The sequence below is a fragment of the Ascaphus truei genome, chromosome 2 (genome assembly GCF_040206685.1).
Source record: "Ascaphus truei isolate aAscTru1 chromosome 2, aAscTru1.hap1, whole genome shotgun sequence".
NCBI classification, from domain to species: domain Eukaryota; kingdom Metazoa; phylum Chordata; class Amphibia; order Anura; family Ascaphidae; genus Ascaphus; species Ascaphus truei.
In genome coordinates, this window is record NC_134484.1 from 371,876,731 (window position 1) to 371,895,683 (window position 18,953).

General features: G+C 45.4%; 1 protein-coding gene across 2 annotated transcripts in view; it reads right to left on the bottom strand.

The window, feature by feature from the left end:
• Positions 1-18,953, bottom strand: part of TRIM71 (tripartite motif containing 71) — a 108,386-nt gene that overhangs the window by 32,598 nt on the left and 56,835 nt on the right. The window contains exon 2 of one of the 2 annotated variants that reach the window (XM_075587045.1): positions 11,433-11,600. The exons of the other annotated variant lie outside the window; for it this stretch is intronic. Within the exon in view, the coding sequence (XP_075443160.1) occupies positions 11,433-11,600 (168 nt within the window). The remainder of the gene's footprint in view (positions 1-11,432; positions 11,601-18,953) is intronic. 2 annotated transcript variants of the gene reach the window in all.

The following is an 18,953-nucleotide window of genomic DNA, read 5'->3' on the forward strand; positions in this document are numbered from 1 at the left end:
GGAAGAAGGATGGGGGGTGAAGGTGAGGAAGGAGGAGGGGGGGGTGAAGGTGAGGAGGGGTGGTGGTGTGAGAGGAGGAGGAGGTAGATTGGGAGGATGAGGGGGTGAGAGGGAGGATGAGGGGTGTTGCAACAATCTTGGAAGTAGTGGGAGAGAAGTATTAAGATCCGTATAGCTCGCCATGTATGACTCCAGGTATGCTATTTATAAATCATGAGACCGTTATGTCATTTTTAATCAATTTGCACTATTTCATATTCTATTTTGTAACAAATGCTGAGAGGGCGCTCAATCCCCAAACGGCTCCCTGAATTTTTTTACGAAATTGAATATGAAATAGTGTAAATTGGTGGATCCGTGGAGTGAAGTTTCGAAAAAATGACGTAACGGTCTGAGAATTTATAAATAATATACTGTACCTCCTCACCGACATTTTGAGCGTGCCGCATTTTTCACCATTGTGTCCGGTATTTTTTTTTTGGAGCAGCCACCTGACAACCCTAGGCACAGCTCACAGTATTCTCTGAATCTCGTCCTTCCATTGCCTTGACGTGACTGGGTGGAGGCCAGGGCTCAATGAAGGCATCTGCCACAAGAGAACAAAACTTTTTTTTGGTGTGCCCTAATGACCTTCCTGTGCAGCCAACTCCCTGACCCTTTGATGTGTGGAGATAACAGAATGACTTCCTGTGTTCTGCTAATGAGCTGGCCCTGCAGCAGCCTTCACAGCAGTGAAAAGCCACTGGTCCCCATTCAGCAGGGGCGCCTGGGGGGGAAGGTACAGAGGGTGCCAAATTACCTCATTTACTGCATCCTTTACAAATGCGTGTTTACTCTAAATGGATTTCCTCTGAAACCCCCTGAAAAGAAGAAAGAAAAAGGCTGCCTGGGTGATATGCGCCTATCTCTTCTGTGTTTCTAATTCTAATCAAGTCGATCAGAGTGGCTCACAGATGGCTCAACACCGCTCTACATATGGTAAGGAAGGATTGTGTCAGGTCTGTGTGGTTTTCAATCCAGTTAAAATATATATAATATATATACACACGTCTAATTCAGACAACACCACTCCAAGACATTTATTTTTTTTAGATATAATTAGGTTATTGGTGCTCAAAGACAACAGGAATCCCCAATTTCAACGGTAACTGAATAATAAATAATTACATTTGTGTATATCTACGTATCTATCTATGTATGTACTAAAAGCAAAAAGAAATGCATGAGAAATTGTGATTTAGAGGACATGAAGTATAAGGTGACAGACACTGTGTGCTCATTTGCAACTCATTTCCCAGAAACCCTCGCTGCAGGTGAAAAGCAGGGTTGACGACCACCGGTTCGGTCTGAGATGTGAATGTGCTCACAAGTGATAATTTTATTCGCTGATTAAGAGAAGCAATCCAAGCGTTTTGTTTTTTTTCCAACGGATTAATTTTTTTTATACATATTGTTGAAGTAGGGGGTCTCTGGAGCTGAACACCGTTAATTTCAGCTCCAGGGATCCATGCTTCCAGAGATACTTACCTCTGAAGGGGGTGCCGCCGGTATCTTCTGCAAGTTTAGAGGTCCTGCCAATAGGAAGCCGCACTGGATGACGTCACGGCTTCCTATTGGCCCGCCGGGCCCAGGAGCTTTGAAAAGCGGCCATTATGTGAACCCTGGTAGCCGAGCTGTAGCACGCCATGCAGAAAGGAAGTCTGTATCTGATGAAGGAGGGGGTCACCAGAGCTGAAATTAATGGGGGCCAGCTCCGCAGACCCCCTGCTTCAATCATGTATAAAAAAAAATGAAAAATAAAGGCAAAGAATAATGATAATAATAAGTGACAGAAAGTGAAAAGGAATAATAATAAAACTTGTACACGCACAAATAGATCAAATCAATCAAATTTGGAATCAAACAGTCCCCAACGATGAGTACAAAGAAAGTCTGTGATGAATTCCACAGGAAAAAAGGCTCATTAAACTGATAAGGAACAGAAGGAGGATATTTATATTTGCATCCTTTCAAAGCATATATTACACATACACACGCGCTTTCCTTTTGTTTTTAGTTCACCTATGTCAATTAATCAGGTCTAATTAGCTGCAATAAGACTTGAGAAAACTCCTCATGGTAACAAGTATTTATCTCCCCTCACTGAGTAAGGCCGCGCTTATAGTGCCGGTGACGCAACGCCATTTTTACAATTGAAAACAAATGCATTGTCGCCGCTGCGTGCGCTTATAGTAAGCGTGACGGCGACAAAGCGACGCGATTTTTCGTAGCCGTAATTATTTGATATTTCTGGGGCTGTCGCCTCATTCGACAGCCCCATAACCAATGAGGAGCCTGGTCGCACACGACGCCACCGCAAAGGGGAAATACAATGGCGACAGCGACGTAGGCGTGGCCTAAGGCTACGCTTATAGTGCTTATAAGGCTACGGTCGCTGGAAAAATCAAATTGAGATGACTTCCAGCGATCGCGACCTAGCCTTACTATAAGCGCACGCGACGGCAGCAATGCATTTGTTTTGACACGACGTCGCTGCCGCCATCACTATAAGCACAGCCTAATACGGCAGCCATAAGTTTATAGGCCCCCATGCTAAAATGGATAAGAAGTAAAGAGTGACACACTGAGTGCTCATTTGCATGTCATTACCCAGAATCCCTGGCTGTAGTGGACGCATTCTTTGGTAAGCAATAATGGAGAAAGAAAGACAGGGTTGCAGACCTGTCTGAGACATGCAAATGTACTCACAAGTGTTATTTCTATTTATGTAATTCCCAATAATAGGTCTGTGTATGGGGACATTGCTGCTTCTTCATTGCTACATAAAGTAAAAAGAGATGGAAAGTAGAGCACTGCAAAAGGCAAAGGGCTGGAGGCAAAAAGATAACTATTTATTGGGCATATAAGCCTAGTGCTTACCCCCAAATGAACGGGATCCAGAAGGAGCTGCCCCTCCTTCCTCTAACTGCGGGGATGGCAACCCGGGATGCGATGCCAGCTGGTGATGGCAGAGACCTGTGTAGACAGAGCCCCCTGCTCCTTCACCGGGTGCCTGCGAATCCTCCCGCGTTGTTGCTGTTAGGTTCCGTACAGGGGGTGGCGGCTGATGGGAGACCGGCAGACGATCCACACCACCACGATGGTCGTCTCCGTCAGATGTCTTCCTCTCGCGGTGTCCACGTGTGTGGATGGAGCCCCATCCTCACACTGGCTACACCGGGTCCACTAAGCAGCTGTGGAGGACATCCTCACGATGGAACTGCTCCTGTGAGTGTGCATGAACCGGACAGGCGTGCTTCAATACCGATGAAGTGATGAAAAGTAAAAAGAGATGGAAAGTAGAGCACTGCAAAAAGGCAAAGGGCTGGAGGCAAAAAAATAACTATTTGTTGGGCATATAAGCCAAATGGACAAACACACATACTAAAAAAACTCTGACGCGTTTGCCGGGGTAAGAACTTGCGAGCCAGCTTGAGGGCTACCCCGACGGAGTCCAGGTGAGGTGGTGGTTGTACCAGCTTCACACACACTTGGCTGACGCACACGGACCACCAGTTTCTTACTTATGCACACCGGTTTTTGATATTATATTTATTTATTTCAAATGTGGACACCGCAGTATTGGTAGCATCAACTTGGGGGTCCTCCCCCCCCCCTTTTTTTTTCTTTGCTACATAGTAGCCCAGCCGAACAATGGAATACAGGCCGCATTGGATTCCTGGATCCTGCTCCACTACAAACAACTTGGAGGTCTGAGAATTCGGTGTGGATCCCCTGCAGATGAGTACGATCTATCAGAGATACTTCTCTCTAAATGCGCATGATCAAGCTCCTTTTGTGAGTGAGCTACCTCATTATGTACATTTTGGCAATGAATGTTTTACAGACTTATACTATGTGGCACACGCTTCTCTTTTTCTTCTTTTTCAATAGATTCATGTGGATGCAGGTTATCCTCTAAGAAGCTGCGGTTTTGCCGAAGTCAAGTTATATCCTTTTTGGACATTTCTATTATTGCTGATATATGTGATGTTTCTTTTATATCTACTAACTGAGTAGACACTCTTATGTTCTAACATGTACATTGCCTCCTCATACTATATGTATCTTTATTTATTGGGTCTCTCTCTCTCTCTCTCTCTCTCTCTCTCTCTCTCTCTCTCTCTCTCTCTCTCTCTCTCTCTCTCTCTCTCTCTCTCTCTCTCTCTCTCTCTCTCTCTCTATATATATATATATATATATATATATATATATATATATATAAAATAAAAAAATAAATAGATGATACCGTTCTGTGGCTAACGAAATGCTTTTATTTTTGCGAGCTTTCGAGATACACTGATCTCTTCTTCCGGCGATGTTACAATGAATAAGCAAAAGGTATACTTAAAAACAGTGTCTATTGGAATGTTATCTGTGCTTTTCCTTCCCCCGGTGTGGATGTGTTTTATGGCTAGAGGTGTCAAAAGGTTACTGAAAGCAAGTGAAGAAAGAGTGTGTATGTGTATCAGTGTGAATAAAAATGAATGGAGAGCCCACAGTATATACAGTGCTTTACACAAGGTGTGTGTGGAGTGGGAGTGGATATAAATGGTGTGGGTGGGTGTGGAAATGTGAGAGTTTGTAGCACAACTAAAAGTGTGTGTGGATCCTTAGTGGTCCCTATTGGTGTATAGGGATGGAAAATCAAGGAGTATTAGTATGTGTGAGAGACAGCTGTGTGTGCATACATATAGCACAGTATGTACAGACATGGCCTTTAGCGCTCATGGGACGAGAGTTCACTAGTGTCAGTAATGACTCATAAAATTTCGATCTCTGCTTAGGCCACTGCTAAGTGTCCCGAACTGTTGCATAAATTTATATTCATGCAACCGTCTCTCTTTCGGGGTTTTAAGATTACCTTTGAGTATGGCAACCCTCAGATCGTTCATCTTATGGCCAGAGTCAGAGAAATGTTCGCCAACAGGACTGTCTCTTGTACCGCGTGTGATGCTGTGACGATGCAGGTTCATTCTCTTGTTTAGTCCCTGCCCTGTCTCACCTATGTAGTAGCAGCCCCCTGGGCATTTCATGCACATGATGAGGTACACGACATTGCTGGAAGAACAGGTGAACTTTCCTCTGATTTTGTATTCCCGATTCCTGTGTGGTATTTGTATTGTGTCCGCTGTGTAGAGCATTGCGCAGGTTTTGCATCTTGCGTCCTGGCATGGTTTTGTCCCGCATTCAGTTGTACTGCTGAATACTTTACTCCTCACCATAGTATTCTTGAGATTATGGGGTAGTCTGTATGATAATAAGGGTGCTTCTATATCTATCTATAGATAGATATAGATATAGAATTATAGATACCACTTTATCCTGATATTGGATGTCTAGTTAGCGCAAACTGTTATCTTTGTTTATATACATATACTGTATATATATATATATATATATATATATACACACATATAAATATAGACATACATATAAATATACACATATATATACATATATATATATATACACACACACACACACACACAGATATATACATACATATAGAAAATAAAAAGATCACTTGTGAGCACATTAACATGTCTTAGACATGTCTGCAACCCTGACTTTCACCATTATCCCCAGCATACAGTTCTTCCACTGCAGCAAGGGATTCTGGGAAATGACATGAATATGAGCACACAATGTGTCACCTTTTGTCTGAAAAACCAATGTTACATGGAGTATACACACACACACACACACACTAGCTGATATACCCGGCGTTGCCCGGGATAGAATTTTCCCGCTCCCCCTCTCTCTCCGCTCACCCCCTATCTCCGCTCTCCCTCTCTCTCCATTGCCCTCTTTCTTTCCCCTTTTCCCTCCCCTTCCCCTTTCGCCCCCGTTGCCAGCAATCTGTGCCCCCCCCCTGCACATGAACGCGGCCCTCCCGCGTTCAAAGCTGGGGTCTCCCCCACGTTCACAGCTGAGGCCTCCCCCACGTTCACAGCTGGGGCCTCCCCCCCTTCACAGCTCCGTCCCCCCCTTCACATTGTTGATTTCCCCCCCCCCATGACAGGTCTGTGCCCCCCCCCATTCAGAATTTGGTCCCCCCCTCCCGTTCACAGCTCTGTTTCTCCCCCTTTCACAGTTCCTGCCCCCCCTTTCACAGCTGAAGGCCCTTCCCAGTTCCATACCCCCCGCCCTTCAGAGTTCAGTGAGTGGGTGGGTGAGTGCGCTAGTGAGTGGGTGGGGGGTAGTGACTTTAGTGACTTTTAGTGACTTGGCTGACTTTATGTTTCACCCCCCTGCATCTCTTCCCCCACTGCATGTCTCCCCCTCTGTATTCCCCCTTCTGTCCCCCATACCCGAGGCGGCAGCGGAGGCTGCAGGCAGGAGGCAAGGAGGAGGGAGCGGCCTCTGGGTGGGGGGTCCAGGCTCTGGGGAGGGGAAGCTGTGAAGGGAGAGCCGGCTCTGGGTAGGGGAACCGGGGAAAGGGAGAGCTGGGGGAACGTCCCTGGGGTGAACCCTCTGCTGCATCTCCCCCTCCCACGCATCTGAACCCCCTCTGGCCCCCATACCGGTGGCGACGGCAGAGGCGCACGCATCGTACCCCCCCCCCCACGCATCTCACTCCCCTCTGGCTGCAGGTAGGAGCCGGTGAAGGGAGAGGCGGAGAGAGCCGGGGGAGCTGGGGAAGTGAGAGCCAGGGGAGCATGCTGTGGCGGGGAGAGCCATAGAGAGCCGGGGGAGCGGGCTCTGGCGGGGGTGGGAAGCGGGCTTGGGGGGGGGGGAGTGAGAGCTGAGGGAGCGGTCTGTGGGGGGGGGGGGGGAGGAGCCGGGGAAGGGAGAGCGCAGAGGAGCGGGCTCAAAGGCGCAGCGGGTGGAGTGTGTGAGGCGGCGGACATGCGGTGTGAGGAGCCTGTGAGGGCATGTGTGTTTGTGACATCACCACACCCAGCACGGCAATCACAGCGTGAGCCGCCAACCACGTGAGCCGTTGCAACGAATGAGCGACCTCACAAACCCACACACAACCAAACTTTCAGTTTTATATAAGATATAAGATACACACACACACATACACACACATACATATTCCAGTGCCCCTGTGTTTCGTGGCTTGGTGCACAGACTGGAATGCCTGTGATATGCCAGGGGCCAAGAGTTTGGAAGAGTATCAAAAGAAACGATATTGTATGTCTTTATTTATATAGCGCCAAAAGTGTACTCAGCGATCCACAAAGAATACAGTACAGGGAATAATAATAATACAATAAGAGCAGCAAAATCAGACAATAGGAAAGGAAATCCCTGCCCCGAAGAGCTTACAATCTAGGAGTTTTGATGGGGAATTTACAGAGACAGTAGGTGAGGGAATAAGTGCTGTAGATGGCAGTGCTTGGTCACAATGGGTGGTAGGAGTGACTGAGTGTGGGACAGTAACCATGAGTGCAGACTATTGGGATGCTTGATTTGTGGGGCAAGTTTTAAGGTTAGTCAAATAACTTAAGAGTTAACACACTTTACAGGGGAAGAGATGGCAGGGAGGCATGGGTGAAATCAGGTTTGTATGGCTGGCTTCAGGCTTAGGGGAGATCCCCAGCAGCAGGAAGGAGTAGATAGAGGATGTGAATAGAGGATTTGTGGGGGTGTTTTTTTTATTGAGGGTTAAAGAAGTTGTTGGGAGAGAGGTGTATAAATAATGGCGCAGTGGGGAGTGGGGAACTTGTCGAGAACAGAGACATTCACAAAGGAGTGAGGAAACAGTAAACATAAAAAGCAATAGGGAGGGCATAGTGAGATGCAGGCGGAGAGATTCCAAGTTATTGGAGGATAGGAAGAGTACAAAGAATCACAGCTTTTCGAATGTTAAGATATCGAAATAGATATCTAAAATTTGAGTGATTTCTCATATTTATACTTCAATTATAAACCCTTCCACTGCAGAGGGGGCCTGCAACACATTGCAGAAAACTGGACAATGCACATACAGCCTCTTCCTTGATAAAGGGTTCAATGCCTGAAAGTTGAGCCTTTTACGCTAGTTTTGCAAGTATGTCAGCCTGTGTGACCATTTATTGCATGTGCGGTTTGAGGGATCACTTTCTGTATTTTTTGCTATTGCTTGCATTATTGCAATTACTGTTCATTTCTGATGCCATCGTTGAGAAACAATGTGAGGTTTTCATACTAAAAATCTTTTTGCAATGATGGACTGTTTTTAGCCCCTCATATTTATTGCTTATTACATGTATTGAGCGTTTTTGAGGAGAGGCTTTTTATGGGGGATACGTCCATGTTTATGTGCCTATAACTAGGGTGTTGGAGAGGAAAGGCCCGCTGTAAGAGATATTTCTCCAGTTTCCAGAGCACAGGCGGGAGGATATGGCAGCTGGAGACAACAACGCAGAACCTCGCCGTAAAGAGCAACGTGATCTTTCTTCCTTGCGCTGGTCCATATTCTTGTATAATATATATCATGACATGCAGAGAAGACGATAGGCTGGCAGGTATCTCGACAATAAACATTATACTACAAGACTAGTGTCCACCAGGAACAATGAAGCGACGAGAACTCGCTCTGCTGGTCTTGTGTAGGAATCCCCCCCAGGTGCCTGTCACCATGTCTGCATATACCTCAACATCCTCTCCTCGGTAACACTCCCTGGATAGATTGTTTTACAGGTTTTTCTCATTTATAATGCTGAAGAGCTTAGTCACAGTCACGTACAAACATGGCTCATCTTGACAGCAAGAGAACAAATACATGTGAATTCCTAATGGAAAGATCTGTTAAATGGGGGGTGAGGGGTGGGAGGGGGGCAAAGGCCCCACATGAAAGTCGATTGAGTGGACGGGAGGCAATATTTAACTCCATCAGTGCTGGTGTGTGCCAACAGATTGCTGGACCGTTATTTCTTCTACTTACTGCTGGAGCGAGCGGCTGCTCATTGCAAGCTGCTTTCTTAGGGGAATTTTTTCCAAAAACGTCCAGTTTGGCAGTTATAGAATAAGACGTTTAACCTCTCCGGTGCTCGGGCAGCAATCACGTGATTAAGACTTCAGATCAATGAAGCAAATAGAACAGGATGGGCCTGCTCTTCCACTCAGAACGCGATCTCCACTACAAACCCATGTCGTCGTGACATTTAGTGGACGTCACAACGGAATCCAACAGATTCAATCTCGGGCGTCCAAGTACAGTGGAGTACCCACATTTTTCTTACCCACAGTTTTAACACAATTCCACTTTCTACATAAAGAAAATATGATTCTCTCTCTCTCCCCCCCTCCCCTCCGAACACTATGGAGTCTATTCTCAAAGCTCTGAGTTTGCTCATCCATGCGATCTGACATTGAAATCGGTGGTACTTTCCGTGTCTGATCGCACAGATCGGCAAACTCAGAGCTTTGTGAATAGACCCTAATAATGCCTCTGTCTTTGTTTGTAGCCTAAGGCCACGTCCATAGTCCGTGCGACACAAACAAAAGGCCGTACCTCAATGGAGGACGGCCATAGAGCGTGCGACCACGCGCGCCGCTTTGGCCTATTTTTCGCATGACAACATTTTTTATTTGGTTGGGCGACGGCCGGGTCACGTGTGCGGTTTAGCCAATGAGGGTGAAACGCTCAAGTGACATCACGGCCACACCTCCCCATCGCGCACGTCATAGGAATCCTACAGACCATGGATCGCTTCTCGTACAGGCGCGCGCAAAGCCATGTGCTCCGCAGCACGCGCCTACTATATCCGAGGCCTAAATCTGTGTAAAATAATAATATAATAATAATAATAGCATGTTCTTGTATAGCCTGCTGGTTTTACGTAGCGCTTTACAGAGGCATTTTACAGGCACAGGTCCCTGCCCCGTGGAGCTTACAATCTATGTTTTTGGTGCCTGAGGCACAGGGAGATAAAGTGACTTGCCCAAGGTCACAAGGAGCCGACACCGGGAATTGAACCACGTTCCCCTGCTGCACAGTGCGAACAAGAACTCTCTCAAGAACATTGTCACAATGTTTAAAATCAACTTACATTAACCACTGTTTACCCCTTTGAATGAGCGAGACTGCAAGGCTTTGTTTCACCTAGTCAACTACAGGAGAGCCAGAAACAAATAATTTAACCCATTAGGTGCTAGAGGGATTTGCTATGCATTGTTTAGCCCACACTCAGTGCTGGAGGCGCCTGTAACACAATGCATGCATTTAAAACAGGCAGGACCCTACACTGCTAGAGCAGCTACACGGAAAACAAGGAAAAGAAAAATACATTAGAATATATCGCTTTTCCAAAATGCATCTAAAGCTTGTCCTATAGTAGGTGTGGGCGCGCGCCCGTACGAACGCGCGTGCACGGGACGCACACTTTTTGTGTGTATGCTGTGAGTGAAGGTACTGTGTGTGTGTGTAGAGATTGTGTAATTTAATAAATAATTAAATAATATTTTTAAAATAAAAAAACGTTACACAATAAAAATTATTTTTATTTATTTTACTTTGACACACACACACACACACACACACACACACACACACACACACACACACACACACACACACACACACACACACACACACACACTACAGTGCCGCAAATTCCTTCTTTTCCCCGTCTTCTCCTGTCGCCCGGCTCCACGCTCACTGCCGTGCGCGCAGCACCATTATCGAAAGGCTGACTAACCTCAGCCAATTATAAGTGCTGCGCCCGCTCACAACAGCCCTAAAAGGCAACTTTGCAGCAAAGGAGCTTAGCAGCATTTTATACATGGCCTCCATAAATGTTTCCATGGCAAACAAATGCTTTGGAGAGGTTCTTCACTATCTTTATCTCATCTCTTTTTGCTTTTGGCAGTCCTAGAATCAACCGGTTTTCTTGGTTCATTGTTTCTAAAGTGATGATGTGATCATAAGTCAAGCAGATCAACGTCACAGATAAGAAGTATTCGATGAGCCTGAATTTCAGCAGATTTATTTTTCTACAGGACGTGAACAAGCCATCTTTAAAAAAAAATTCAAGAAGCAGTTCTACCCACCAGCCCTCCTCTTCTTCTACCATATCTGATGCAGGGGCTCCCCAGAGTTTAAATGCATCATTTATTTATTTGAAATAACACTGATGACACTGGCTTCTTATTGGCCCGCGTGACGTGGGAGGCTGAAACGGCCATTTTGTTTTCTAGGGCAGGGGTGACCAATGCCAGTCCACTAGGGCCACCGGCAGGTTAGGTTTTCAGGATATCCCTGCTTCAGCACAGGTGGCTCAAATCTGATAGAGCCACCTGGGCTGAAGCAGGGATATTCCCAAAACCTGGCCTGATGGTGGCCCTTGAGGACTGGAGTTGGCCACCCCTGCTCTAGTGTAACCAATTGCGTTGCTAAGAGGTGCACGTGTTCTGTTTTTGGCCAGCGGCGTGGGTATTGCGCTGGGACCGTGTCCTACCTGAATAGCCTGGCGGCCTTGTTGGGCATCGGCCAGAAGCTGGATAGTAAGAGCCCGGGAATCCTGCAGGGCGTCCTGGAGGTAGACAAAGCTGTGGCCGGCATGACGCCCCATGGTGCACTCGCGACAGATCGGGACGGAGCAGGTGTCACAGTAGAAATGCAGGACCTGGAACACGGGACATAGACCGCGATGTTAACAACTTGTGAGGGGGCAAGCAGCAGCCTGTTAACAATTTAACCTACATTTGCAAAGAAAACAATACTTTTTGCAAAGCATTTTTTAAAGGCCGTCTTCCTTTTCACATGCCATGAATATAGCATAACCCTTAGCATATAGCATAACCCAGCTTGAGATCAGAGAAAGTACCAGTACTTCAACCATATTTTTCTTTGTGACAAAATCACACTGCAAAAAGGCATATTTATTCGTTGTGGGCAAAACATCGGCAAAGTGTAAAAATGGGTGAAGGAAATACCCACCTCTACTTATTCCTTTGTTCCGTTGTTTAACAGATTTAGACATTCTTGACACCAGTACTACTACTTATTTTATTTATTTTCAGACCCTACGATTAGTGGTTATCATGTCCCACTCAGGAGCTAAGAGGCCTAATTTCACCGTTTCATGTCATTCACATGCATTAATTGTGACAGTCTTCATGGGAAGACAGGTCCATGATGTCCAGCTATCTCATTTTTTAAAAGGGCCAGTCTTCACTTATCGCCTTATTTCTTTTTGCAGATTAAAAATAAAATAAAAAATACTGTATATATTATGAGCAGTTGCAATAGTATGGGTCCGGGAGGTCAAAATGGAGGTCTCTCCAGAGCCCAGCACAGTAAAGGTTACCATGGTAACCTCAGACACGAGAGATCAAGAAAACAATTATTTCAAAACACCATTAGCACAATACTAGCACTATAGGAGCTAAACTCAGACTTCTGGAGGGGGTAGGGTTGGGAGTGCTGATTTAAAACAGCTAACTTAACCTCTTCCATTCTCTTTTACTAACACACATACCAAATGCCAAAGAAGAATATGGACGACAGAACAGTCATCTTTAAAATTCCCAAATCCCTTAGACTGTGCCCTAATGGCATTCTCAGGATATCACAATGGCTGGCATGCCAGGGATCCTTATGACGTCCTGACAATGTAGTGGCTCTTTTATTGTCTTATAGGGGAGAATGCATTCCCAGCTCCCCAGGATCCATCCTCCTCTGCTCCCATACTGTACAGGGTCTTCCTTCACATCACAGCTTAGATGGGTTCCTTCCTCTCAGGAGACAGCTCGAAGATTAATGCCGGATTACAGGACTCTCCATCTCCATCAATGCTTCCGTCAAGCTCGTCTTCCTGCTCCTCCGCTTCCTCCCTGCAATCTGTGCTTAACACTGCAGCAAGGAAGATCCCATTGACTGCCTAATATGCATCGCCATTCTCCATACTGTCTCACTTAGGACCGGGGTGAACGAATGACCGATACTTTATTACAGCCCGTCTCCACCGTTTTTAAGCACGGGCATCCTGGAGAATTTTTTTAAATCTCGAGGCACCCCTGCTCATCAGAACGCATGCAACCCTCCTCGCTCACACGCACCCTCATCACACTCACAAACTCACCACACTCTAAATTCATATTTATTGATTACCCTGTCCACCTCCATGTCACAGAGCACACTCACCCTTATAGTCAAGCCGCCCCTCATTCACATACATTCCCTTTCTCCATCACACACTCCCCATTCACGGCGAGGAGGCTGCAGTCAACCTTTCCTCTCTCTCTCCCTCTCTCTGTCCTCTGCTGAGCTGAGCGGAGAGCGAGTCTCCAGACAGCACTAGACGCACCAGCTGAGCAGCCAGCAGAGTGTTTGTTTTACCCTTGGCAGGAGCTCGCAGCACCCCAGGGTACCTAGGCACCTTGGTTGAGAAACACTTATGTATTGTAATTGATTGTATGAAATGTATTGAAATACTAGAACGTATTGTAAATTACGGTTATTGGGGTTTCTTTGGCTCCTCTAATTTCTGTGGCAATCCTGTGTCTATAAATCCTTTTTGGGAGGCACGGTTGCCCAGGAATGGGAAATAGCACAAATATACCAAAAAGCAAAATAAAAACCACAATTTCAAGGGGTAGATATGACCTTACCAGAAAACCCATACACAACTGTGTTCAGAACAAATGGGACCTCTTATTTTTTGTAATATCTTGCAGAAAAAAAAATCACTAGATTTTCATGAAAATGTGAGCAATTATAGGTCTGTCACAGTAGATTATTATTGATCAGATGGGTCTGATAGTTGCCAGTATGTGCTAGTGTAAACCCTGTGTTAGTGCTCCTAATTCTGAAGGATGGGTGATGCACACTTGTTTGCAGTGCAAAACACAAACTGACAAGGGTAAGACCCATAATATAGTGGGTGCGCTTGCTGTGCCGTGCGCGGCACTTATAATTGGCTGTGGTTAGCCCGCCATTCTATGCTAGGGCCGCGCGCACGCACGGCAGTGATCTTTTTAATTTTTGGGTCGAATCAAATCATTTCCCTGATTGCACCCCTCCAGTACGTATCAATTGAAAAGCTGAGCAGGGACTCTTCCTATATTTGCACAGTAGATTATTACACTGAATAATGATTTGCTAATCAAATAAATATTCTTTGGAATTGGTGACGGCGTGATGACCTCATCAAGTGCATAGTTACAAAAATAGTCTCAAAGCCGACACCAGTCTAAGTTCTTTCAAAACTAAAGCACTCTCACATTTTAATGTGGTTTGTAACTGTTACATACACCTATTACTTATTTTAATCTTTAACTGTTCATGCAATGTCTTCATATATAATGTATGGCCCTGTTCACCTAATGTAATGCAATGTCTTTATATATAATGTATAACTCTGTTCACCTAATATAGCCATGTATTTGTAACCATGTATCTGTCATCATAACTATGTGCCCACAACATACTTGAAGACGATATAAAAGGGGACAGTACAAGGAGCTTTCAAAAGAACTATTCATCCCAAGGGCAGTACAAAGGACTCTGGGACATCCCTTACGGTTGAAGGAAAGGAGATTTCACCAGCAATAAAGGAAAGGGTTCTTTATAGTAAGGGCAGTTCAAATGTGGAATTCATTACCCATGGAGACTGTGATGGCAGATACAATAGACATCTTCCAAAAAAGGTTGGACATCTTTTTAGAAAGGAACGGTATACAGGGATATACCAAATAAGTAAACATGGGAAGGATGTTGATCCAGGGAGTAATCCAATTGACAATTCTTGGAGTCAGGAAGGAATTTATTTTTCATTGGATGATGTCACTGGGGTTTTTGTTTGCCTTCCTCTGGATCAATATACTATAAGTACGGATATAGGATAAAGTATCTGTCGTCTAAATTTAGCATAGGTTGAACTTGATGCTTCAACCTCACCTAGTATGTAACGAGAGGTAACTCTCAATGTATTACTTCCTTGTAAAACATTTTATAAATAAATAAAAAAAAATAAAAAAAATGGTGTTTGGTGAAGAAGATGCGCACGTTATAAAGAGCTTGAGACAGAGAAAGATTTAAGATCCAAAACGCTTTCATAAAATGTTTCCGGATAAAAGATGGTCGATAGGAGGACTAAAAAAACGAATGTGTGTCATTCAAGAGTGGGAGCAACTGGATCAACCTGTTATGGATTACGCAATCAGACCGTGGCGTTCCCGTCCTCGGGCGCGCGCATCATCAGAAGAAGGAGGACATTTGAACACACACTTTGAACTCAAACTTTATAGTAATCTTGGTGTTTGAGATTGCAACAGTTTAACACATTTAGGAGCTACGAAGGAAAAACTCTGATTTCCAGATTGCTACTTGTTGACATCAATTTCATTGGGATTGAGCGAGAAATATACAAAATGTGATGAAAAAACGAAAGGGGTCCCATTTTTCCTGAACACGGTGTGTGTACATAAATACACACACACACACACACACACACACACACACACACACACACACACACACACACACACACACACACACACACACACACACACACACACTTTCTTTGAAGTTGAGCAGTGTGGATTGTGGCTTTAATCTGCGTGTTGCAAATTGAGCATGTAATCTACAACATCACACAGCAAAGTATCCACGTGACAAGGCAAAAGTTTAACATTGGCATGGCAGCCCTGGAAAGCGGAAAGGTGAGGGACTGCAGCCGCCTCAATAATGAGAAAATACCACTGCAAATCAAACAAACAGGAAAGGAACTGTAAAAAAAAAAAACAAACAAACAAAAAACACATTGCACAACAGAGGAAATTCCTGGGTGGCATCAGCCCCAGATACTTCCTTGTCCATCTGCTCTCTCAGGGGGGGAGGTGGGGGAGCTGATGGAAATGTCCCCTGGAACCATGTGGCAATCAATCAACATGTGATGAATGGTCACTGGAGTTAAAACCCTGACCTGACGCTGTGACCCTTCTTGCATCACTAAAGTGTTTTAATCCACTCCTTCCTTCCAACATGAGTCACATAACCATGAGCTAACTAGGAGAAGGAATAGGCCTATGGCGATCAGACTGGCCTCTGAAGTGGAAGGCAATTAAGAAGAAAGTCCTGGCATACCAGGATAATTCAGCAAATCAGCTATATTTATTGTGGTCATTGCTTACAATAAATGTACCACGTTTGCTGAAGTATTTCTGTGGTGCCTAGACTTACTTCTTCATTAGCACCCTGGGGTATTTGTGGCTCTGTGCTACCCACTGATGAAGTGAAATCATTCTAGTAGGGTAACCCCACCATGTGCTTTCTTTTTGTATATGGTATTTTTAAATGTGACTGCTGAACCCAATTAGAGAACACTACTAAGAATACACATATAGTGTATGAATATTATTAGCGTTTATTGCAAAGCGCCAACATATTCCACAGTGCTATACAATGGGGGCAGAGATTTGATTTATAAGAACAAACATGCCCAGGAGATAATGAGGGACCTGCTTGTGAGAGTTTACAACCTACAGGTAATAAGTGGCAATGTTTAGTGTGACCAGATGTTCCGGTTTAGCTGGGACAATCCCAGGTCCCAACTTTTTTGGCCACGGTCCCAGTTTTTAATTGTTTCATGCCGGCTGCGCATGCGTGTACACTATGGGTGTGCTTCCCTTCACCTCTCAATGCCAATAAACCAATAAAAGCCGGGAAAGAAAGCCCTGTTTTAGCAATCATGGTTTAGTAAAGCAGTGTTATAGACTTCTATCAGGGAGAAAGCCCCAGCATAAGATATTTAATGTATTGCAGAGGATTAGATTGTGAGCTCTTCGGGGCAAGAGACTCCTTTTCCAAAGTTTCTGAAGCAGTTCTTCCCATTATGTGTTATTTGTTATTTATATGATTTATCACGTGTATTACTGCTGTGAAGCGCTATGTACATTAATGGCACTGTATAAAGATATACATACATATGTAAAAGTAGTTAAGTAAGCAGCACTGTGACTTAAAAGATGGCAGTCCTTGTGAATTTACTCCTCACTGGCGTATCCCCTGTGGAATAGTTGAAGCATATCCCCCCATTCTGACAGAAGGTACAGTAACATGAATGTCTCTTCTCCCTGCGGTGTTAGGCTAAGGTCCCAGTGCCACCGCTGCACGCGCGCCCGCGAGGCTGGCGGCGCGTGCAGCCGATTCCCCGGTCTGCAGTGAGCTGCAGGAAGAGAGACCGGGGGGGGGAGAGGGGTGGCGGGGGAGTGACATGGGCGCGGCACCCGGCAGGTTCGTCCTCATTGGCTGAACCGCCGGGGGGCGTGGCCTATCGCTCCATCGCGAGTCCTGCTCTCAATTCCATTGAGAGCAGGAGAAACTCTCGCCACAGCGCTGCGGCCCCCCCTCGCAGCGGGCCCGGCGCCATTGAGGGGAGGGCTCTCGTCCCTGCAGCGTCCGCCACAGCGGACGCTGCAGTAGCATGCGGGGACAAAGCCTGTCATTTGCTGCTTTTAATCCTGAATTATACACATCCTAAATTATTATACAGATGTTAATGGGAAAGCAAATAAGGTGTTGTGTAGATGTTACATTTACATTACGGCAACTCCATAGCATTAAACTGAATCATCACGTTACACGGGGAAACAAACAGCAAAACGCAAATACTAGAACATAGTGAAAAATTATTTATATGCATTTCCTCAGCGCTGGGTGTACTATAGAGGGATAATGATGAATTATTAAGACGTTAAGAGGTTTTTTTTCCCATGTTAAAAAAAAAATGAATGAAGTCCAACTAGGTAACTCTTTCTCTACCTTTAAGGCCCATCGTAAAACACCTGTTTAACAAAGCATATGGGTAGCTCCGCTGGCTGATACATCTCAGGGCGGTTATATAGTGGCCGTGCGGAGGCCCCGCGCTCTTCCCCGAGGCATTTAAATTAAATGCCAGGGGATCGCGCAAGGCCTCTGCAACCTGTACTTACCGGGATTCAGCCGGCTTCTGCTCACATCGCCATGACAAAGCGGCTTCAAATGACACCGCGGAGTCATGTGTCGTGCCACGTCGTCATGACAACGCGCATCAAATGAAGCTGCGGGGTCACGTGACCCTCACTCGTGAGGGGGGGGTGGGGGGGGGTGCAAGCGCAGGGACCGAGACACAGGGGGGGAAGCAGCCAAAAATCTATGCGCACCCCTGTTTTAGGGTACAGCAACGGCATACCAACATATATAGCATACATCCCCTGTGGTGATATATAATATAGGTTAATACTGTACAGATCTTTTTGGCTTATTACTTACATTTTCTTTGTTTACCATTGAGTGCTGGGAACCCAGTTGGGTGTTCTGTGTATCTTTTGTGAGGGGTTTTCAGGGTCCCGAGTTGTTCCCGTTGCACCATCTTCATTACATTATATATCATTTGACCCTTGGAGTGCTGCCTATATCCTATACTGTCTGAATAAACAATGAGGGCTACGAAATGTAAGTGTAAGCACGTACAAAGAATATAGGTGACATTCTCTTTAATAACACAGGTTCAAAGTGGCATTACCAGGATACCATGACGACTTACTAAATACGCTTACATGTTACAGTATAAACCAAAGTCAAGTGTGAACAAATACTTCATCTCCTTTAACCTGGGGAACATTATTCATGGCACAGCAATAATGTAATCAGCCGAACTGCACCCAGAGCTAGCTTCTACATGATGGGGCCTTATTCTCCTTGCACCATCACCAAGCTCACCATGCCCCGCTGTCCCCCACACTTGCTATATAAAATTGAGAAGGGACACTGATTAATGGGTTATCGGGTCCATCCTTCATGGGACCGAGGTGACAATCATACTCCAGCATTTAAAGAGATAGACGGAGGAGACTATAAAAGAAGAGAGTAGACTGTGTAGTCTTGAGAGTCCACGCCACTTTGGGGATTGTTTCACATTACACCGACTGAACCATCTGTGCTGAAGCAGGGATATCCTGAAATCCTGACCTGTTGGTGGCCCTTGAGGACTGGA